At 40.4% G+C, this 16,685-nt stretch overlaps 3 protein-coding genes across 13 annotated transcripts in view; 2 read left to right on the forward strand and 1 right to left on the reverse strand.

Moving 5' to 3' along the window:
* Positions 1 to 4,688, reverse strand: part of dst (dystonin) — a 92,205-nt gene extending 87,517 nt beyond the window's left edge. For 3 of the 4 annotated variants that reach the window (XM_023963637.1, XM_023963631.1, XM_023963636.1), the window contains exons 1-4: positions 4,479 to 4,688; positions 4,244 to 4,275; positions 3,009 to 3,197; positions 36 to 249 (exon numbers count right to left, since the gene is read on the reverse strand). In XM_023963637.1, the coding sequence (XP_023819405.1) occupies positions 36 to 249; positions 3,009 to 3,197; positions 4,244 to 4,275; positions 4,479 to 4,665 (622 nt within the window). In that variant the 5' untranslated portion in view covers positions 4,666 to 4,688. Of the gene's footprint in view, positions 1 to 35; positions 250 to 483; positions 671 to 3,008; positions 3,198 to 4,243; positions 4,276 to 4,478 lie in introns of those variants that run through there. The other variant, XM_023963632.1, reaches the window with a different exon arrangement.
* A 21-nt stretch (positions 4,689 to 4,709) lies between these two features.
* znf451 (zinc finger protein 451) lies at positions 4,710 to 12,874 on the forward strand. 8 transcript variants are annotated; one of them, XM_011484530.3, is made up of 13 exons: positions 4,719 to 4,822; positions 6,201 to 6,262; positions 6,742 to 6,825; positions 6,928 to 7,041; positions 7,315 to 7,426; positions 7,534 to 7,684; positions 7,772 to 7,898; positions 9,403 to 9,562; positions 9,662 to 9,809; positions 9,890 to 11,313; positions 11,397 to 11,471; positions 11,588 to 11,653; positions 12,264 to 12,874. In XM_011484530.3, exons 2-13 carry the CDS (start codon positions 6,206 to 6,208, stop codon positions 12,302 to 12,304), a joined length of 2,559 nt encoding a protein of 852 aa, XP_011482832.1. In that variant the 5' UTR covers positions 4,719 to 4,822; positions 6,201 to 6,205; the 3' UTR covers positions 12,305 to 12,874. The 8 variants fall into 8 exon arrangements, with proteins under 8 accessions (XP_011482836.1, XP_011482832.1, XP_011482829.1 ...); XM_011484527.3 differs by lacking the exon at positions 4,719 to 4,822 and adding an exon at positions 4,876 to 4,978; XM_011484528.3 differs by lacking the exon at positions 4,719 to 4,822 and adding an exon at positions 5,443 to 5,549.
* Positions 12,875 to 13,524: 650 nt separating this feature from the next.
* On the forward strand, positions 13,525 to 16,222 carry bag2 (BCL2 associated athanogene 2). The gene is made up of 3 exons (XM_004077198.4): positions 13,525 to 13,800; positions 13,943 to 14,052; positions 15,234 to 16,222. Exons 1-3 carry the CDS (start codon positions 13,679 to 13,681, stop codon positions 15,626 to 15,628), a joined length of 627 nt encoding a protein of 208 aa, XP_004077246.1. The 5' UTR covers positions 13,525 to 13,678; the 3' UTR covers positions 15,629 to 16,222.
* Positions 16,223 to 16,685: the final 463 nt, after the last annotated feature.

Genomic DNA, 16,685 nt, shown 5'->3' on the forward strand with positions numbered 1-16,685 from the left:
CTCAAAAACACTTGACAAAGGTGAGCCCTTCTCACCTGCGATCCTAAGCACAGCTCTCTCTGCCGGATCCAGCACAGATCTGCCATGGATCTTCCTCTTGGACCGCTCATGTCTGGGAAGGTTCCAAGGTAAAGTGTCACCGGGTGCCGGAGATGCCGATCCGGATTTAAAGCTGCAGTCCTCGTCGTCCGAGACATCCGCCGAGGAAGACATGGAGCAGAGCAGGGAAGGGTTCCCCGAACTGGAGCTCTGGCAGACAAAAGAAAACCAGCGGGGTCTTGGTTAGATGCGGACAAACAGCGCGGATCGGATGGTTTTGTCACAATGGCACATCAGCGTGCGTAATCAGCGCGCGCGTTAGGTGTGACCGGAGCCATTTGTTCCAAGTAACCCAAACCATTAAAAAAAAGAGAGAGATTTAGCAAAAAAAGACGTGGAAGCGATAGAGTCTGGCTCCCCCGCCAGGTCAGAAATAAGACTTACCACTGAATACATGGAGAGCTGTCTGATGGAAGAAGAAAACAATCAAAGTAATAATCCTATCGATTACTCGCCACCTTTCAGTGACATGTTTGATGAGATGGCACGCCCTTTAGGGGATGTTCCGGCGGCGCACGGCTCCGGTATCAGATCATTAGGAGCTGATGAGAGGATGCTGCTGTCGAGTCAGAGCCAGACTGTGATGGGAGCGCAGACTGCATGCAGCTCCGCGTCATACCCCACAGCCAACAACAGCAGCTCCAGCGGTGTCTGACGGCGGGATTACAGCGCCATCCCTCCATTATAAAACACAGTGGGTGGACTGCTGACTAAAAACCCCGGGGTTATCAGGAGGTTTCTCACGCATGGCAAACCTTAAATTCCTTAAACAACCCACCTTTGGAACTAAAAAACTGTCAGATTTGTTCATATTTTATTGTAATTTATCTTAGGGATATAAGATATGTTAAATTTTCCTACACCTACTCCACTTTGCTTCTGTAATTACCTGCTGCACCCTAGCTGACACTCCTGAGATTGAGCAACTAAGCAAATATGACTAAAGACCTCCGTGTGGAAAAGGGCGCGACAAAATACCTGAACGATGACTTCCGGTTTGTGATAAATACGCATTTTAATGCATCCAGGGGGAAGTTGATTATACATATCTTTTTTTGTTTGGGGGGGGGGGGGGGGGGTGAAAGTCTTTATCTGAAAGGCTCAGGGGATTTTAGGGTTAAATTGTAAGCTTTAGAGCTGATAAAAGCTGCAGCGTGCTGGTAAGATGAGCAGAGAGAGCTGTGTCATCCTTCCACCACTCTTGATCAGGACAAAAAGCCTGCCTTTTCAAGAAAGCTTAATCTCTGATCTAAAGTCTATTTTTAGAGGTTTTTTTGTTTAAATGGGAAAGTGGGTCAGAAAATATAATAATAGTCTTGCTTGAAAAAAGCGTACTTATTCTCATACACTATTCTCATACACAATAAAACAATGTCTACATCAAGGAGTGTTGTGAAGTATCATAAATATATAAGTAGTTACCATAAAAAGTACATGTTAAGTTTATAATATAATGAATGAAAGGGTTCTTTATTATCTGCTATCCTCATTGTCGCTGTAAGTTGGTGTGATTTTTTTAAACATTTATAACAACAAAGTAAAATATAAAAACAATATTTACCAACAAAGTACAACACCCATAAAACACTTAAAATGCTCAATTTCAAAAAGGTAATTTGAAGTAGACATGTCTGCAGTTGTAACATTAGATATCGACTTTTTAAAACTTCCTGTCAAGCCCATTCGCTGACTATATTGATAGCAGGAAAGCTCAGATGTGTTATCTTCAGGTCTAATGCAGGAACTGCGCAGATCAATAGCTTGAGTTCAACACTTAGTTCCAACATCATACAGGACTTGAGACACCAGGACAAAAAGGCAAGTTTTCAAATCACTGTAAACCTTCTGCAGCACCTAAAAAGAATTAAAAGAAAAAAAGGTTTGCTAGAAACATTCTAAATAATAAAATGAGACAGAAAGAGAAACACGTTTGGTTGTTTTGTGGAAAAACTGATGAAATACTGACAGAATGTGAACATTCAGAACACAAACAGAGGAGGTCACACCTAATGTTTAGTGGGGCCCTGCGCTTTCTCATCCTAATGTTCCTGCAGTCGGGTAATCTCCTTTTTGAAAGGAAATACAATCAATCTTTGTGATTAGTGTTGTACTGACCTTCTCCTTAGTTTACTTTTCGACTCCACAATGTGAGCTTAAAGGAACTGAGGGCTGACAGTGTTCAGTAAGCTCAGGGTGGCAGAGGAAAAGTAAAGGGAACCTCCTTAAATATATAAACAACAATCAAAGCTCAAGAAAATCCCAATATTAGTGGTATAAACTTTACAGTTGATAAGATATGCAATTAAATCTGATGCTGTATAGCGTACTTGACATTTATGTAACAGTAGTTTACAAAAACTTCATCCCTAAATATGATTCTAGGTCCATTTGTAGGATAAATAATTCAGTTTTCCAAACTAAATCTATGTGAAATGTTTTAAAAGGTTTTAACTTTTTATCATTTTTTGTTTGTTTCTTTAGATGTAAAACCAATAAACAAAGCTCCAAAAATATTTAAATTTGTGTTTGGTAAATTATTTTTCTGTTGCATATAGGCTCTGGTCAATTTATAATGAGTGCAAGCCATAATACTGAATTCTGCTGCTCATTTCATAATGCTAACAGGAAAACAGACAACAGCATATAACAAGAAGCATTCTAACAACAAAAAATAATCAACCAAACACAAATTAGTGTACTTTTTGTTTACTTTTTAAATGACGATATACAAAGTTTGGCTCCATAAGACATTATGAGACGTGCCCTAAAAATAAACACCTGCCCTGTTTTCTCCAGCAAGTTAATCCTAACCAGCTTCAAAGGCATCCAGATGTCCCTGTGGAGGCAAACGTACACCATCACTTTGTCATCAGCTTTAATGGTGGCAGCAGTTCAGGTGGGATACCTACAGCTTTACGGGTGGGGGTGACTTGCACAGACTGGTAGAAGTCTGCTGGGACTCTCTTCTTCACTTTGCGTTTTCGGAGAGTTGAGGATGAGTCTGCTTCGCTCTCAGGAACCTCCACCAGGCTGGGTTTTTCCTCGATCACTCGAGAGTGCACACTCCTTCTTAAGTGACGTGGACTGTGCCTGAAACCCTTTAAACATCAACAAATGCCTGACTTTAAGTGCGTTTGAAGAGATTTTGAAAATGCATTTTGACTAAATTCAATTGTAAAAGACCCAGCATTTATTTGATAAAGTTGTGCAACAACAAAATGACTTACTGAGGAAAAAATGTTAGGTAAAATGAAACAAAGGACATTTTTCTGTGCATATTTGATCATATATATTCTTAATTAAAAAATATATGGAAACAAAATGTAATGCATGTTTTAACCACCTGGTTTTATAGAAACATCCAAATTCCAAATTATCTTATATTTGTTTGAAGACTTTAGGGTTGTTTGCAGAAAGATATAAAGTACAAAGTCTTCACAGTCTTATTACAAAGTTCACCAATAAAATTTTAAATCTCTGTCACTGCAGCATTGCAAAGTCAAAGTTTGAATATTATGGGTAACAAAACAGAGTCAGCTAATTTAAATCATGGTAAACGACAACAACTAAAATCATTTCAGAGCATCCTCTTTCTCATTCAAGTGACATAAAAGAACCGGCAAGCCATCTCAACTACAGGACTCTTTCAGTAAATAATTGATGACGTTTATTTAAAGGTTTTAGATTAAAATATAAAACCTCCCTAAAAGACCTGTCACAGGGCTCTATCATGCTTTATAGTTTATTTTAGTTACTAGTATAGTGAATTGTTCATGCTTTTGGCATGGTCTTACACAGACTGGATATTTTAAATGTTCCGTGTTTTATTTTGAAATCGAGTTGCGTCAAACGGAAACAGCTAAAATAATGTCAGCAGTGATCGAAACGACAATCACTGTGATGAGCAGAAATACTTAACAATAAATCTAAAGGGTTTTTCTTACAATTTTATGGCTAAAACTATCTTGGGGAAAAAAGCTAAATCCCCTACATTACTTTTTAATAACATATGCGCACTGCGCACACACAGTACCCAAAAATAGAAATGCATTCTTAAGTTAAAGTCAAGAATAGTTAAGGGTTAAAAGGAATCAAAACATGGCAATAATGACACCTGAAAGCAATGACAATAAGTTCCCCCTACCTCTGATCGAAAATGATGCGTTCTCAGACCAACTATAGGAGAGACAGCATATGTTAAACTGGGATTAAACATAATGACATTTTGAACCATGAAATATCGTGTCTTCAAACACAATCATGATTTATTCATTTGGCAGCCTCAAGCTGCAGATGTCAAATAGCATTTAAATGGGCTGTCAGTCAATTTAAATCAGAGGGAAACGCAGGAGAAGCGGCTGGCCTGCGCCACGACTCACCGCGACTCCTGGAGCGCCCGCCGGAAAGAACCGATTTTATTGGATGCTTCCCATCGCGAAGCCTCCGATGCCAGCAGCAGAAAAACAAAATAGTCGCAATAGTCCCAATTAAAAGCAGCAGCAAGAGCAGCACATACTGGATACTGTACGGCCTGAGCAGCACCAAAAACGCCGCAGCGATCATCATAGGGTGTAGATATGGAACAGATCCTCTGCTGCACCACTTAGAGCTCCAGATGAGGATGAAGAGGCTCGCTGACACACTTGAAGCATCACACAGCCAAAGACGTGGAGCGTCCAGAGTCAAAAAGGACAACCCAGACCACTGATAGCACTATTGTGAGGTACAATGCATGACTCAGCACAGACGCACGTTCCCTTATTTATTTATTTATTTCACCGAGGGCAAAGGAGAGTCAGCAGATTTATCCCAGCCTGCATCGCAGTAATCTGCTGCCCGGTCTCTCTTCCCTGCAATAGGAAAGAAATGGCTGCAGGAGGTGCGTCTAGATCTGCAATTACTAATGGTTTTACAGCCCCCACCTCACTAATGTGCTTAGTGGGAGATGTGATTTTTATTTATTTAAAAAAGATGTCTTTATTGTTTTTATAAAAGGAAATCATTTTTATATTTCAAGTAAGAAATGGGGACAAAAAATAGTCAGATTTGTGAAAATCATTCAAATTGTTCAACAATACTATAGAAAAATTAAAAATAAATACAATGCTTGCAAAACGTACCAATCAATTCCAAAAACTCGAAGAAAGAACAACTATCTCATTTATTTTACCGTTTAATGAACATTAACTCCAACAACGGGGTCATAAATAGATCATGCGTTAATCATTCCGTCCGTAAAAGCTAGGACACGGGGGGTGGGGTGCTCTGATATTCGTTTCAGTCGGAAAATGTAAAGGAACCCCGCCCGTCTGGCCAAAGCACGTACAAAACAAGCGCGTCTTCTCCCGTGACGTAGTAGACCAGACTAGCTGCTGCATTCACTAACATTTGGGACGTTGAAGAAAGCTTGACCCAACGACGGCAAGAGAAGTCAGCAAGAAGAGGAGTTGGTAAAAAAAAAAAGAAAAGTGATTAAATTGTTTTATTTTTTATTTAAGCTTTCACTTGTCGTAGTTTCTGGTGTGTCGATTGCATACCACTCAACTGAAGTGAAACAAACATCTGACAGCTAAACCAATGTTAGCTTAGTGGTGATCGACATGCATGGCGGGCTATTAGCTTGCTGTTTTGTGTTTTTTAAAGTTTCTAATAAACTTATTATTCAGCCTGTGTTTAATCTTCGACGGAACCTTGAGCTAGGTTGACTGGCCTAATGATAATTTAACCTTTACGTAATTTTCGTGCAAAATTGCAACGATACAGTCGACAAACAGTGTCTGAAAATTAATTTTACACATGGGAAATCCAGTCCTTGAATGCAACATTTTGGCGCTTTCGTTCTTCTTCTGTCTTCCATGAGGCAGCTCTTAACCCAATAATGCCACCACTGGTTTAAATGTGTACTGCAATACCTTTCTAAATGATAGCCTTTATTAAAACATTGTATGGCTTCATGGAGACAAATATATCGCTTCTCTTTAAACTTGTGGGCTGCAATTTAATGTTTGCTGCGTCATTCAAACTTAGCATTTATATTGAATATGCATGTTTAAAGTTAGCTGCAGATTCCAGGTGCATCATGTTTTTCTTTTTTCCCCCAGAAACAATGGCTTCTCCAAATCAAGCACAGGAAGATGAGGTGGAAGAAGTGGAGTTTGTCTCAGTAAGTGACATTTACACACATTTCTAGTTTACATAACAGACAATAACAATAAAGTTTTAATTATTTGTGTTTCCAATTCAAGCGACTAAATTTAAAAGTAAAATAAATAAATAAATAAATGTTTGCAGAAATGGAAAAAACTTATTGGCTACTTGGAATTTGGAGTGTGATGGCCCTGATAATGATACATCGCACTACATTTCAATGCATTTCGACTAAATTGATCATAAACTGTATGATGCAGCAACAAATTTTTACCCATTTGAGATATCAATGATAGAAAGATGTCTCTGTATGCTAATAAAAACCTTTTATTTTAATACTAAAGTATGAAGTTCCGTTACCTCCTGGCTTTAGGTTGCAAAGGTTGGATCTCAATAGTACTTTAATGCTTTATCCATGCTCAGAATTCAAACTAATCATAATCTGGACTATGATGTTTGAATACAGTCTGATGCATTGCTTTTTATGTCCTTCAGGAGGGGCCTCTTAGACCAGTATTAGATTGCATTGATCTGTTGAGCGATAGTGATGAAGAGGGATGTTCATCACTGCCAGTCTTGGTTTGTGATTAAACATATTGTCTGCTTCATAAAAGAAGTATCTTTCACAAGGATCTTCATTCTTTTACAAAATCCTCTTTTTTTCTTTTCTTTCATTGATAGACTGAGGACAAAATTAGCCAGCACAAAGCGCACGTCACATCTACGCTGGACAGACTGGCTCACCAGGTGGCTTTGGAGAAAAAGGAGAGAGCAAAGAAATGTAGAGCATTCAAGGTATTGAACGTTATTATCTTTTCTCTTTCTTGTTTATTTAAGCTTAATTTCTTGAAAGCAAAATTTGGTCAACAGCAAAACACATTTCTGTTTGTAATTTTTCTACACATTAGTTCACCTAGAAACAGTGAATCTGGTTATGTTTGCAACAGAGCCCCCTGGTGGTGTGAAACCAGACTTTTTAGAATGAACAGGTTTAGTCATTTCAATATCAAAGTGTTGAAATTACCATGGGCTTCATTTCCTGAAGGTCTTTGTTTTTTCTTCTTTTAGGAGAAGCAGATTTTACAAAAAGCTCACGGACAGCAGGAGCTGGCTGTGAGTTCTGCCAACCGAGTTAATCAAGACGCAAGGCGCTGCGTGGAAATGTGGCTGAAAATGCCAGGTGACATCTATGTTTTTGTCTTTCTTTAGTGTAAATTAAATTTAAAGATAAATCAGTCTTGTAGATGACAGATTCATGGTTTCTGAAAGATGTGTCTGTTCCTTCAGGTGTTAAACCCGGGCTGATCAGTGCTGGTTCAGGTAGAAGACCCCCCTCCTCTTCCTTCCCAAAGAACAGCTTGACAAGACAGACGTGTCCTGTGATCAACTGTGGGCGTGTCTATGACAACGCTTCGCTGCTTGACGGACATTTAAAAAGGTCAACGAGTTGTGCTTGTGCTGCTGTTGATTTGCAGAGACTGGTGCATTCTAATCCAACCCTGGCTGAGTAAAGCTGTGTGTGCAGGTTTGACCATTCTCCATGTGACCCAGAGATCAGCCTCAGAGGAAGTCCATTCGAGCAGTTCGCCTGTGTGGCGTGCAGTCAACATTTTCCGTCCAAAGATGCATGGAGGCGGCATGTGGAGACAAAGGTTGGAGCACTTTTCCCTAAAATACAATCAGGATCATCTTGTTTCAGTTTAACAGAGATAAGTTATCCTCAACAATAAACATAATAAGAGTTTTTGAAAAGCCCCTATTAGCAACAAAGACTATCTGCTTAAACCTGAAATGAAACACCTTTACCTCTAGAGATCAATGGATTATTTTGGTTCTCTTCTTTTAAAAAAACTGAATTTAATCAGTGGTGGGTTGGAAAAAGCCTCAACACTCGAGTTAGAAGCATATCCATCAATAAAAAGATTTGAGTTTTGAGTCGTATTTTTTTCAAAGTTTCGATTAACAGAGGCTTTCAGATTCTCAGAGCATTTATGCAGCGAGGTGGTACGTCCTTAAAGACTTCAATAAAAAATGTGTTTTATGATGATCTTGTAGCATTTTTCTCATGATGAAGAACATATATAAGAAGAAAAATTAAGCTCAAAAGGGCTTTTATTAGTATTTTTTTATTCAAATAATTGAGAACCAGGAGTAGACGATCAAATGGTATTTTCCTCCACTCTGTTTCATCCACTTCCAGATAACTAGATTCATGTCTGTCTTTGTTTTCCTCTTGTTCCAAACTGTACGGCTGGATAGCTCCAATGTTGCCGGCTTCCCAACCCTGGTCTCCGCGGCACACTGTCCTGCATTTTTTCAATCCAACCCTCCTGAAACACACCGGCCTTTGTTGACTGTCATTGTCAGGCTTCTGCAGAACCTGTTGATGATCATGTGTGCATAAGCCGAGCAACATGGGAAAACATGCAGGACTGTGTGTCCCGAGGACCAGGGCTGGGTAAACACTGACGTAGAGGAAGAGCTCTCATTTATGGGTGATGGGAAGGGGGGGTTGCTCCGCACCAACAGTACCGCCCACATTCTGATGAACTACTGCCGCTCTGCAGAAACTGTCCTAGAAAACGACACAGATTTTTAAAAAATTTGGCTGAAAATGGCATAATTGTAATTGGAATACCACCGGGGAGGCTTTTACAATGGATCAAAAGATGATTGGAGTCGATCTTTAAAACGTCTGAAATGTAAATAAACACAAAAATGCATAAAATAACATTAAATTGTCAGAAATTCTGTGTAGAAAGTTATATTTTCTATCACTTTAACAGGATATCATCTTTAGCTCGCTCATTGAAGAAAAAAACAGACACTACAGAGTCTAAACACCTGAATCTTTGCTGTGAAAACTTCTAAAACCAATATTCTAGTTTGATCAATTCTGCTAAATCTTTGAAAGTAACATTTTAATTGTTGTATATTGTCACATAAAGGATCATTTTTCACCCAAACCTTTTTTCTTTCAAGCAATAATAATGAAACAACACATCGTTTTCTATACATTTAGCATGGCACGTGTCTTTCTCCTGACACTTCTACACGGATCTTTCATGACTTACTTCCATTTTTGGTCAGTTGTGAAGATGTTTGTTTGGTCTTTTTTGTGAGTCTAAATGTGAGTCTTCACTGTTGGATAACTAGGCCTCCTCGTCCAGCTCTGACGGTCACAGTGGAGATCAGACCTATCAGCGGATCGTGTGCTTCGCCTGCCCCGCCTGCTACCTGCTCTTCAACCTTCGAGACGAGTGTCTTCAGCACATGTCGGCCAGAAACCACTTCACACATTCATTTGCTCTGAAAGGTGAAGTGGATGACAGTCCGCAGGATAGATAAATGCTCAAACATTTTGGCAAAAACGCATCTTTTAAAGGAAATGTTCTTTGTTTTCTTTAACTTAAAGAAAGCAAAGAAGCAGCAATGCCGGTTCCTGTCCCTCAGCATGTAAAGAATCGTCTCATCGCTTTGTGCAAGGATACGGCATTCACCGTGCGCTGCTCTTTATGCCACAAAGTACTGACATCACACCAAGCGGCTCAAGCTCACTTTAAGTAGGTTCCAGTGTCAAAGATCTCTGTGGATCAGAGGTTTTTTTTTTGGTACTAATTTCCCCTATTTTTTTCTTTTCCAGTGTGCACTGCAGGCAAGGCTGCGCCGTGGCCAAGGCAGAGAAAACGGTAGTGGAAGTCATGAAGCAGCTCCTGGTAAAGGGACAGTGCACCGTCTGCTCTAAAGTCTTTTTCACCAAAGCTGAGATGGAGAAGCACACAGAATCGACGCAGCATGACGTTGAGGTCAATCAAACGGTGGTACAAGCTCTTCTTCAGTACGGCAGGTTCCATAGAGCACAGCAGGAGCAGAGGCGTTCCTTTCAAAAAAGACCCCGGGAGGAGAAGGATCGGGGTGAGGATTCGGTCAAGCAGCGGAGGTTGACTCCAGGTGTGCATTCCAGCAGTAGCAGAACCTCGGAGACCGCGTGGTTCTGCGAGTGCGGCCTGCAGTTCCCGGAGGAGGGTGTGGCCACCAAGCATCTTCTGGCCGTGAACCAGATTTTCCACCTGTGTGGCGTGTGCAGCAAACTCATGGGAGAGTCTTCCATCGCCAGCCTTCACATGAGCCGCTTCCATGGCGGAGCGCACCTCTCCAACTTCCTGTACTTCTGCAGGAAGTGCAACGTTGAAATGCCGCGATTCGAAGACATCCTGTCTCATGTGTCCGACGTTCACAGAGGACACACCTACATCGCAGAGCAAGAAGTGCCTGACGATCTCCAGGCCAAACCCTCCACCAGCAGCGAAGCCGCCACGTCCTCTTCCGGCAGATCCAAGGTCCAGCAGAACACCGTCGAGACGTCGTCCTCCGTGGCACGCGGCCTCACCTGGATGTGCAGGATGTGCGAGGACGTCTTCGACTCGGAAGTTGCCATCCGCAAACACTGCAGTGACATCAGCAGCCACAGCTTTCAGAGGTTTATCTGTGGACACTGTCCCCAAAAGTTCTTCAAGGAGTCCACCGTGAGAAGACACTGCACGAACGAGCACGGCGGGGACATAAAGAGTTGGTACTTTTGCGGCCTCTGCGACAGCATGCAGATGGATTCTGAGGCCGAGCTCCTGGAGCATTACCGGAGCCTTCACAGCAGGGATTACTGCTGCATGGACGACGCCGACGTTCTCCAACCGGCTGCTGCGATGCTTCCTCTGGACTGTCCCTGCATGTCTTCAGAAGGCAACAAGGAAACAGTGACGGGGGTTTATACCAGATGCATGAAAGAGTTGGCTGCAGAGGGGAAATGCCAGTACGTGTGTCCTCCCTGCAGCGTGTCCGTGCCAACGTACGCGCAGATCAAGACTCACGTGCACACAAAGCACCCCAGCCTGAACCTGGACAAGACATTTGAAGTACAATGCAACATGTGTCACCAGAGTTATATGGGTGTTCCAGGTTTCCATAAACACTATCATCACTGTCACTGCACGCTAGAGCCCTGCAGGAGCTCCAGGAAGAGCTCAGAGGCAGAGCCCACTCGTGTGGAGGTCAAAGCACACAAACGCCGTAAGTTCACCAAAGGAGGCTGACTTTAGCGTTTGTGTTTGGAGACTGCAGCACTTTTGATTCCAGTTTTTCATGATTCACAGAGATCCAGGATGAAACTCTGGGGAAGTTTCTGAAAGACGATCAGATCAACAACGAAAGAGATGAAACTGCCATGGGTAAACATTTACAGTAACGTGTCATGAATAAACATGACGGAGTTGAAGTAATTCTATCAGTTTGAAAAACCATATGTTTGATCCGATTAAAAAATCAGTTTTGTTGTCTGTTGCAGAGACCTCTGATGATGAGATGAAACACGCTCTGCCTGTAAGTGCAGAAGAAGCCAGAGAGTCAGCAGGTCTGTTTTCACAACAAAAAAAAAAACAACCTTTTTTTCAAAAGCTATAATAAAAAAGCAGTAATTATTAGTTTAGTACAAACTGTATATTTTAAAATGTAAAAAGTTTAGAGATTGGTATTTTTTATAGATCATTGTTTTTGTAAAATGAGCCAACATGTCAAAAAGATTTGAATGTTAAGACCTACTACAATGAAAATGTTTTTTTTCCAACATGTCTTCTAATGATGGAAACGCATATTAAGAAAATTAAGCTCAAATTTGCATTTGTAAAAAAATAAAAAGTCATATTTGTGTTGTTGAAACTGCACTGGGCGGCCCACAAGCTCCCTGCTTCTAGCGCTCCGAAAGGGAAAGGGGGCGGAGTTGCTCCGTGCCAGTGGTCCCGCCCACAATTCAGCTCTGCAGAAACTATGTCCTAAGAAAAACAACACAGGCTTTTTTTGTATTTTGACTAAAAGCAGCATAAACGGGATTAAAAGATCACTTTGAAAATAGCTTCAAAGATGATCGGAGTGGGTCTTTAAAATGGCCTCTGCTGTTTTTATGTTGTTTTATAATGGAGTGTCATTTTCAACTTTTTTTTTTTTCTTGTTTTTCTTTCCCGCAGAGTTGGAGGAAGCTCTTCAGAGAAGTCTTGTGGAGTTCTAAGTGCTTTCTAAATGAAGTAGTTCCTGTTGTTCACCTGTCACGTTGACCTTTTTTACTCAAGGTCATTGTTTTCAGAAGTTATAAATAAAAGTCATGAATTATTTGAATTGATTTACTTCCTTTAGCAGCCAAAGTCAGCAGTTCTTGGGGCAGACAGTGGGTTTTAAAGCTAGTTAGAAGCTGAGGGTTTATAAAAAGTCAGACGTTCTAAACATTGAAGCTATGTGTCACGTGTTCACACACACACACACACACACACACACAGGATTGTGGTGACACAGCTAGATGCCTGGGCTGACCTCGTGACCGCAGACCAACCGCTCCTCCACCTCTCTGGTTTCACTACAGACGTGAGGATTCTCTTTACCGGCTGCTCAGACGTCAGAAATGAATGAGCAGAAATTGTATTTTTTCTACAGAAAAGTTTGTATGAAACATCATTACATGAGTTCAACTTAAAGAAAAAGGTTTTTTGTGTAAAAGTGTGAGTGAATAACAGGGACAGAACGGTTTTCCTAAAAAGTACTCTCTGTGAAAATATTTTTCTTTAATAAAGATATAATAACGGAGCATGACGTTTGGTCATTGAATGTTACATTTGATTATTTTGTTCGGAGAACAGAAAAAAAAAACAGTTTGGAGACCTGTTGGTTGGTAAAATAGATGGAATCTATCTTTGTGGCTTGAAGCAATAGAGATAATGGTAACAAGCACCTGTCACCTCATCAGCGCCCCCTAAAGGTGGTTTTGTTACATTGTGTCTTTGCTTTTTTCTTTTAACTAAAATGATGAAAAAGTGCCACTTGTACAAATTGATGAGAGTTGCAAATGTCATGTTTAACAAACCTGTATGAACTCTGCAAAAATATTATTCAAATCATGCAGAAAACAGTTATTGGACAATACTATTATTTTATATTTACTTGATGTATTCGTCTTTTAGTTTATTTTTATTTTCTAATCAATTTATGACAATTGTTTTTTTGCCTCCTAATTATATAAAAGTTCCAGAAAAAATAAGCTTTCTCTCCCCCTGTTCCCTTTTATCTCCCAGATATAAAATCTTGTGTAAAATAAAATCTGTTGTTTTATGGAAATTCAAATAAAGCATTTTAAAGCTAAAGCGCTCCTCACTCAGAGCCCCCTGTTGGAGCCCCCTGTCTGGGTTGGAGCCTCCTCTCTGGGTTCCTCGGGAAGTTTCTGTGAGGAGGAGGAAGAGGAGGAAGCTGAAGCCCATGTTAGGAAATGTTGTCCCAGGGGCGCTGCTGCCTGTAGCCTGAGGAATTACTGGTCAGGCGGAGAGCTTAAAGCGCCGCTCACTCTTTGGATTGACTGATCGGACTACAGAAACTCGGCACTGCAGCACTAATTATTATGGCTCAGGCGAAAATCCAGGCGAAGATGAACGAAGCGGTCTGCAGCAAGTTCAGCAGGACACTGTCCATGGCTGATCGCTCCGGAAGACTGCTGGAAACTCTGGATCAGCTGGAAATCAGGTACAATAACGGGCCTCGCCATGCGCGTCTTCTTTGGAGGTGCTCTCGTTCGTTTGACACTGTGGCGTAACTTTAACAACTGAACGTGATTGGAAGGAAAAAGAAAAGCTGTTTTTTTTTGACGGATGTTTGTTTTTGTCAGGGTGGAGGCTTTAAGAGAAACAGCATCCGCCCTGGAGCAGGAAAGAGAAGGCATCCTGGAAATGATTCAATCCATCCAGAACAGTCAAGAAATGCGTAACATCTGTGCGGGTGAGGCTGCTAATTCTCTCCCACAACTTACATAAGAGCACAAGTCATCCGCTGCTTAATACCAGTGAAGAGTGGCTTAACTTTCCAGTAATCTTAATTCCTGTTTTTTGCTACTTTGATCCTGTGGTGATAAAAGGAAAACTTTGCGTGATGGTCAAGAAACTGAAAAGAACAATGTGCTCCACCCAAAATGCATCACATGTCTCACCCATAGAGGTCCCATTTCACCTCTGTGTCTTTCTATTAAACCCTCTAAAAGGAACACACTATACTTCTGAGTCCAACATAGCAAGTTTACTACAAGATATAAACTTTTTTTCATGGTATAAGTAGAAAGAAAAATTCTGTTCTTTTCATGGTACCATATTATATTTACATATTCAACATAAGTCCACACATTTTCATGAATAGAAAGGAACAAAAAAAATGAAATTCTTGTTATATTTCTGCCCCTATATCAAATCTTAAAGACCCACTCAGGAAAATTGTGTTTTTGGTGTTTTTAACATGTTGTTGTGGTGTTTTTCTCAAAATGCAGGACATATAGAAAGAAAATTCAGCTCATATTTCCATTTCGGTGTATTTCTTTATTCAAATTGCAAAAGCAAAAATGCCATTTGAAAAAGCTTGTAGGTTTGACGTAGAAGCTAATACAGCAGACCACAAACGTCCTGCTCTTCTCTGCTCCATTCTGATGCATCCACTTGCGGACAAATAGATCCATGTAGGTCTTTTGTTTTCCTCATCCGAGTTGGCTTCCGGCTCAAAGCTGGACGGATGGATATCTCCATTCTTGCAGGCCATTTGAGTTGCATCAGTAATGTTACGTTGGGGTTATAAAGGGCTGTAAATTTGCAGGAGAGCGTTTAAACACATAGATGTCCGGAAGCAAGGGTGGGCTTACTCCACGCCTACGGCCCCACCTACAACTTAGAGGCAGATTTCTAATGAATTCCTGCCGCTCTGCAGAAATTATGTCCTAGAAAATGACACAGGATTTTTTTATTTGGGCTAAAAATGGTATAACTATAATTACAAAACCACTCGGAACACTTTGGAAATAGATCAAAAGACGATTTATTAACATAAAATACATCAAAATAAATGAAATGAGTCAAAAACAGGTTAATAATAATATTTTTTATGACAAATTAAAGCTCTAATTTCCTTTTCTTCTGCAGGAGAAAGGGAAGAGTTGAGCTTAACTGCGAACCGTCTGATGGGCCGGACTCTGACGGTGGAGATCTCCGTTGGCACCATTAGAAACCCCCAGCAGGAGGAGGCCCTGCGGAAAGCCACATCCATGATTGACGAAATCGTAAAAAAGTTGCTGGTCGACATGGAAGGCGGTCGGCAGCAGCTGATGGCGCTGCACGCCGCCTGCGTGACCGAAGCACCGCCTGTCCCCATCGATCAGAAGTTCCAGGTTGTGGTGATCAGCTGCTCTTTGGAGGACCAGAAGAAGATCAAACAGAGGCTGGAGACGCTGGTGAGGAATGTGGAAAACGCTGAAAAGAACATCAAAATTATGGATCATCAAAAACTGGAGAGTGCAAAAACCAACTGCAGTAGTTAATAATCATCACCAAAGCATGAAGGGTGTTTTTGAATTCCACTTTACCTCACAAAGGAGAGCTGCACAAGCATGACTCTTAGGGATCCATGCATTGTAACCAACCCTGAAAAGTACACTGGTACACATTTTTTTTGTAAAAAGGTCAATTTTTACTTTAAATTTTACTACACCGACATAGCTAAAGGGCACACAGTTCACAATGTATGTTCATCAATAAGCCCAAGAAAGAACAAATACAGATGCATCACAGATTGAAGTTCAACCTTTTGAAGACAATATATAATTTTGAGCACATTTTGCAGCAATTCAGTGCTCTGACATATGAGGTGATTGACAATGCAACAACCAGTATTTTACCAATACTGTGATCGTTAACGTTGAAAATAAAATTACAAACATGTCAAATGAAACCACCTGACAGGAAGTTCGTGGAATTTATCTCAGTTGTAGAAAGACTTTTTATTTGTCTTACAGTTTTAGTTGAAAGGATTTTTGACACAAACTCTGTACGCCTTCATCTTCTGCTGTTTTTTTTTTTGTTACATTTTTATGAAACACAAAGAAAGAAAGTCAATAAAAACTGTGAGAAGCCTCTGAATATGCAGTTTCTTGTTTTCACAAATGGGGAATCCTCCTTTATTTTGTCATTTGGTTTGATAAGAACCTAAAAGCACATGTACAGTTCATAAAATTGCACAAGTCAATGCTTACAATTGGGAGAAAATATTAAAAGTTGTTTCACCATCATGTATGTAGTAGCACAAGGAAAATATGAAACTTAAAAAAAATTGTGATGATGGGACAAAAGCATTCAAAAAGAAAAGAAGGTTCTGTAGCAATTTTGAAATATGTTAAAGTAAATCAGTTTGATTAATTTAATATTATTTAGAACAGAATTATAAATAATAATGGATTGGATTTATGTGCGCTTTTCCAGACCCTCAAAGCGCTTCCGTTGTGTCCATTATTCATTCACTCTTCATTCATGGTAGAGGTGTGGCTGCTAGTATGCAGGGCTTTCTGACCATCACCGGGATCATTCATGCACATTCATGCT

The sequence above is a fragment of the Oryzias latipes genome, chromosome 15 (assembly GCF_002234675.1).
Source record: "Oryzias latipes chromosome 15, ASM223467v1".
In the NCBI taxonomy this organism is placed as follows: domain Eukaryota; kingdom Metazoa; phylum Chordata; class Actinopteri; order Beloniformes; family Adrianichthyidae; genus Oryzias; species Oryzias latipes.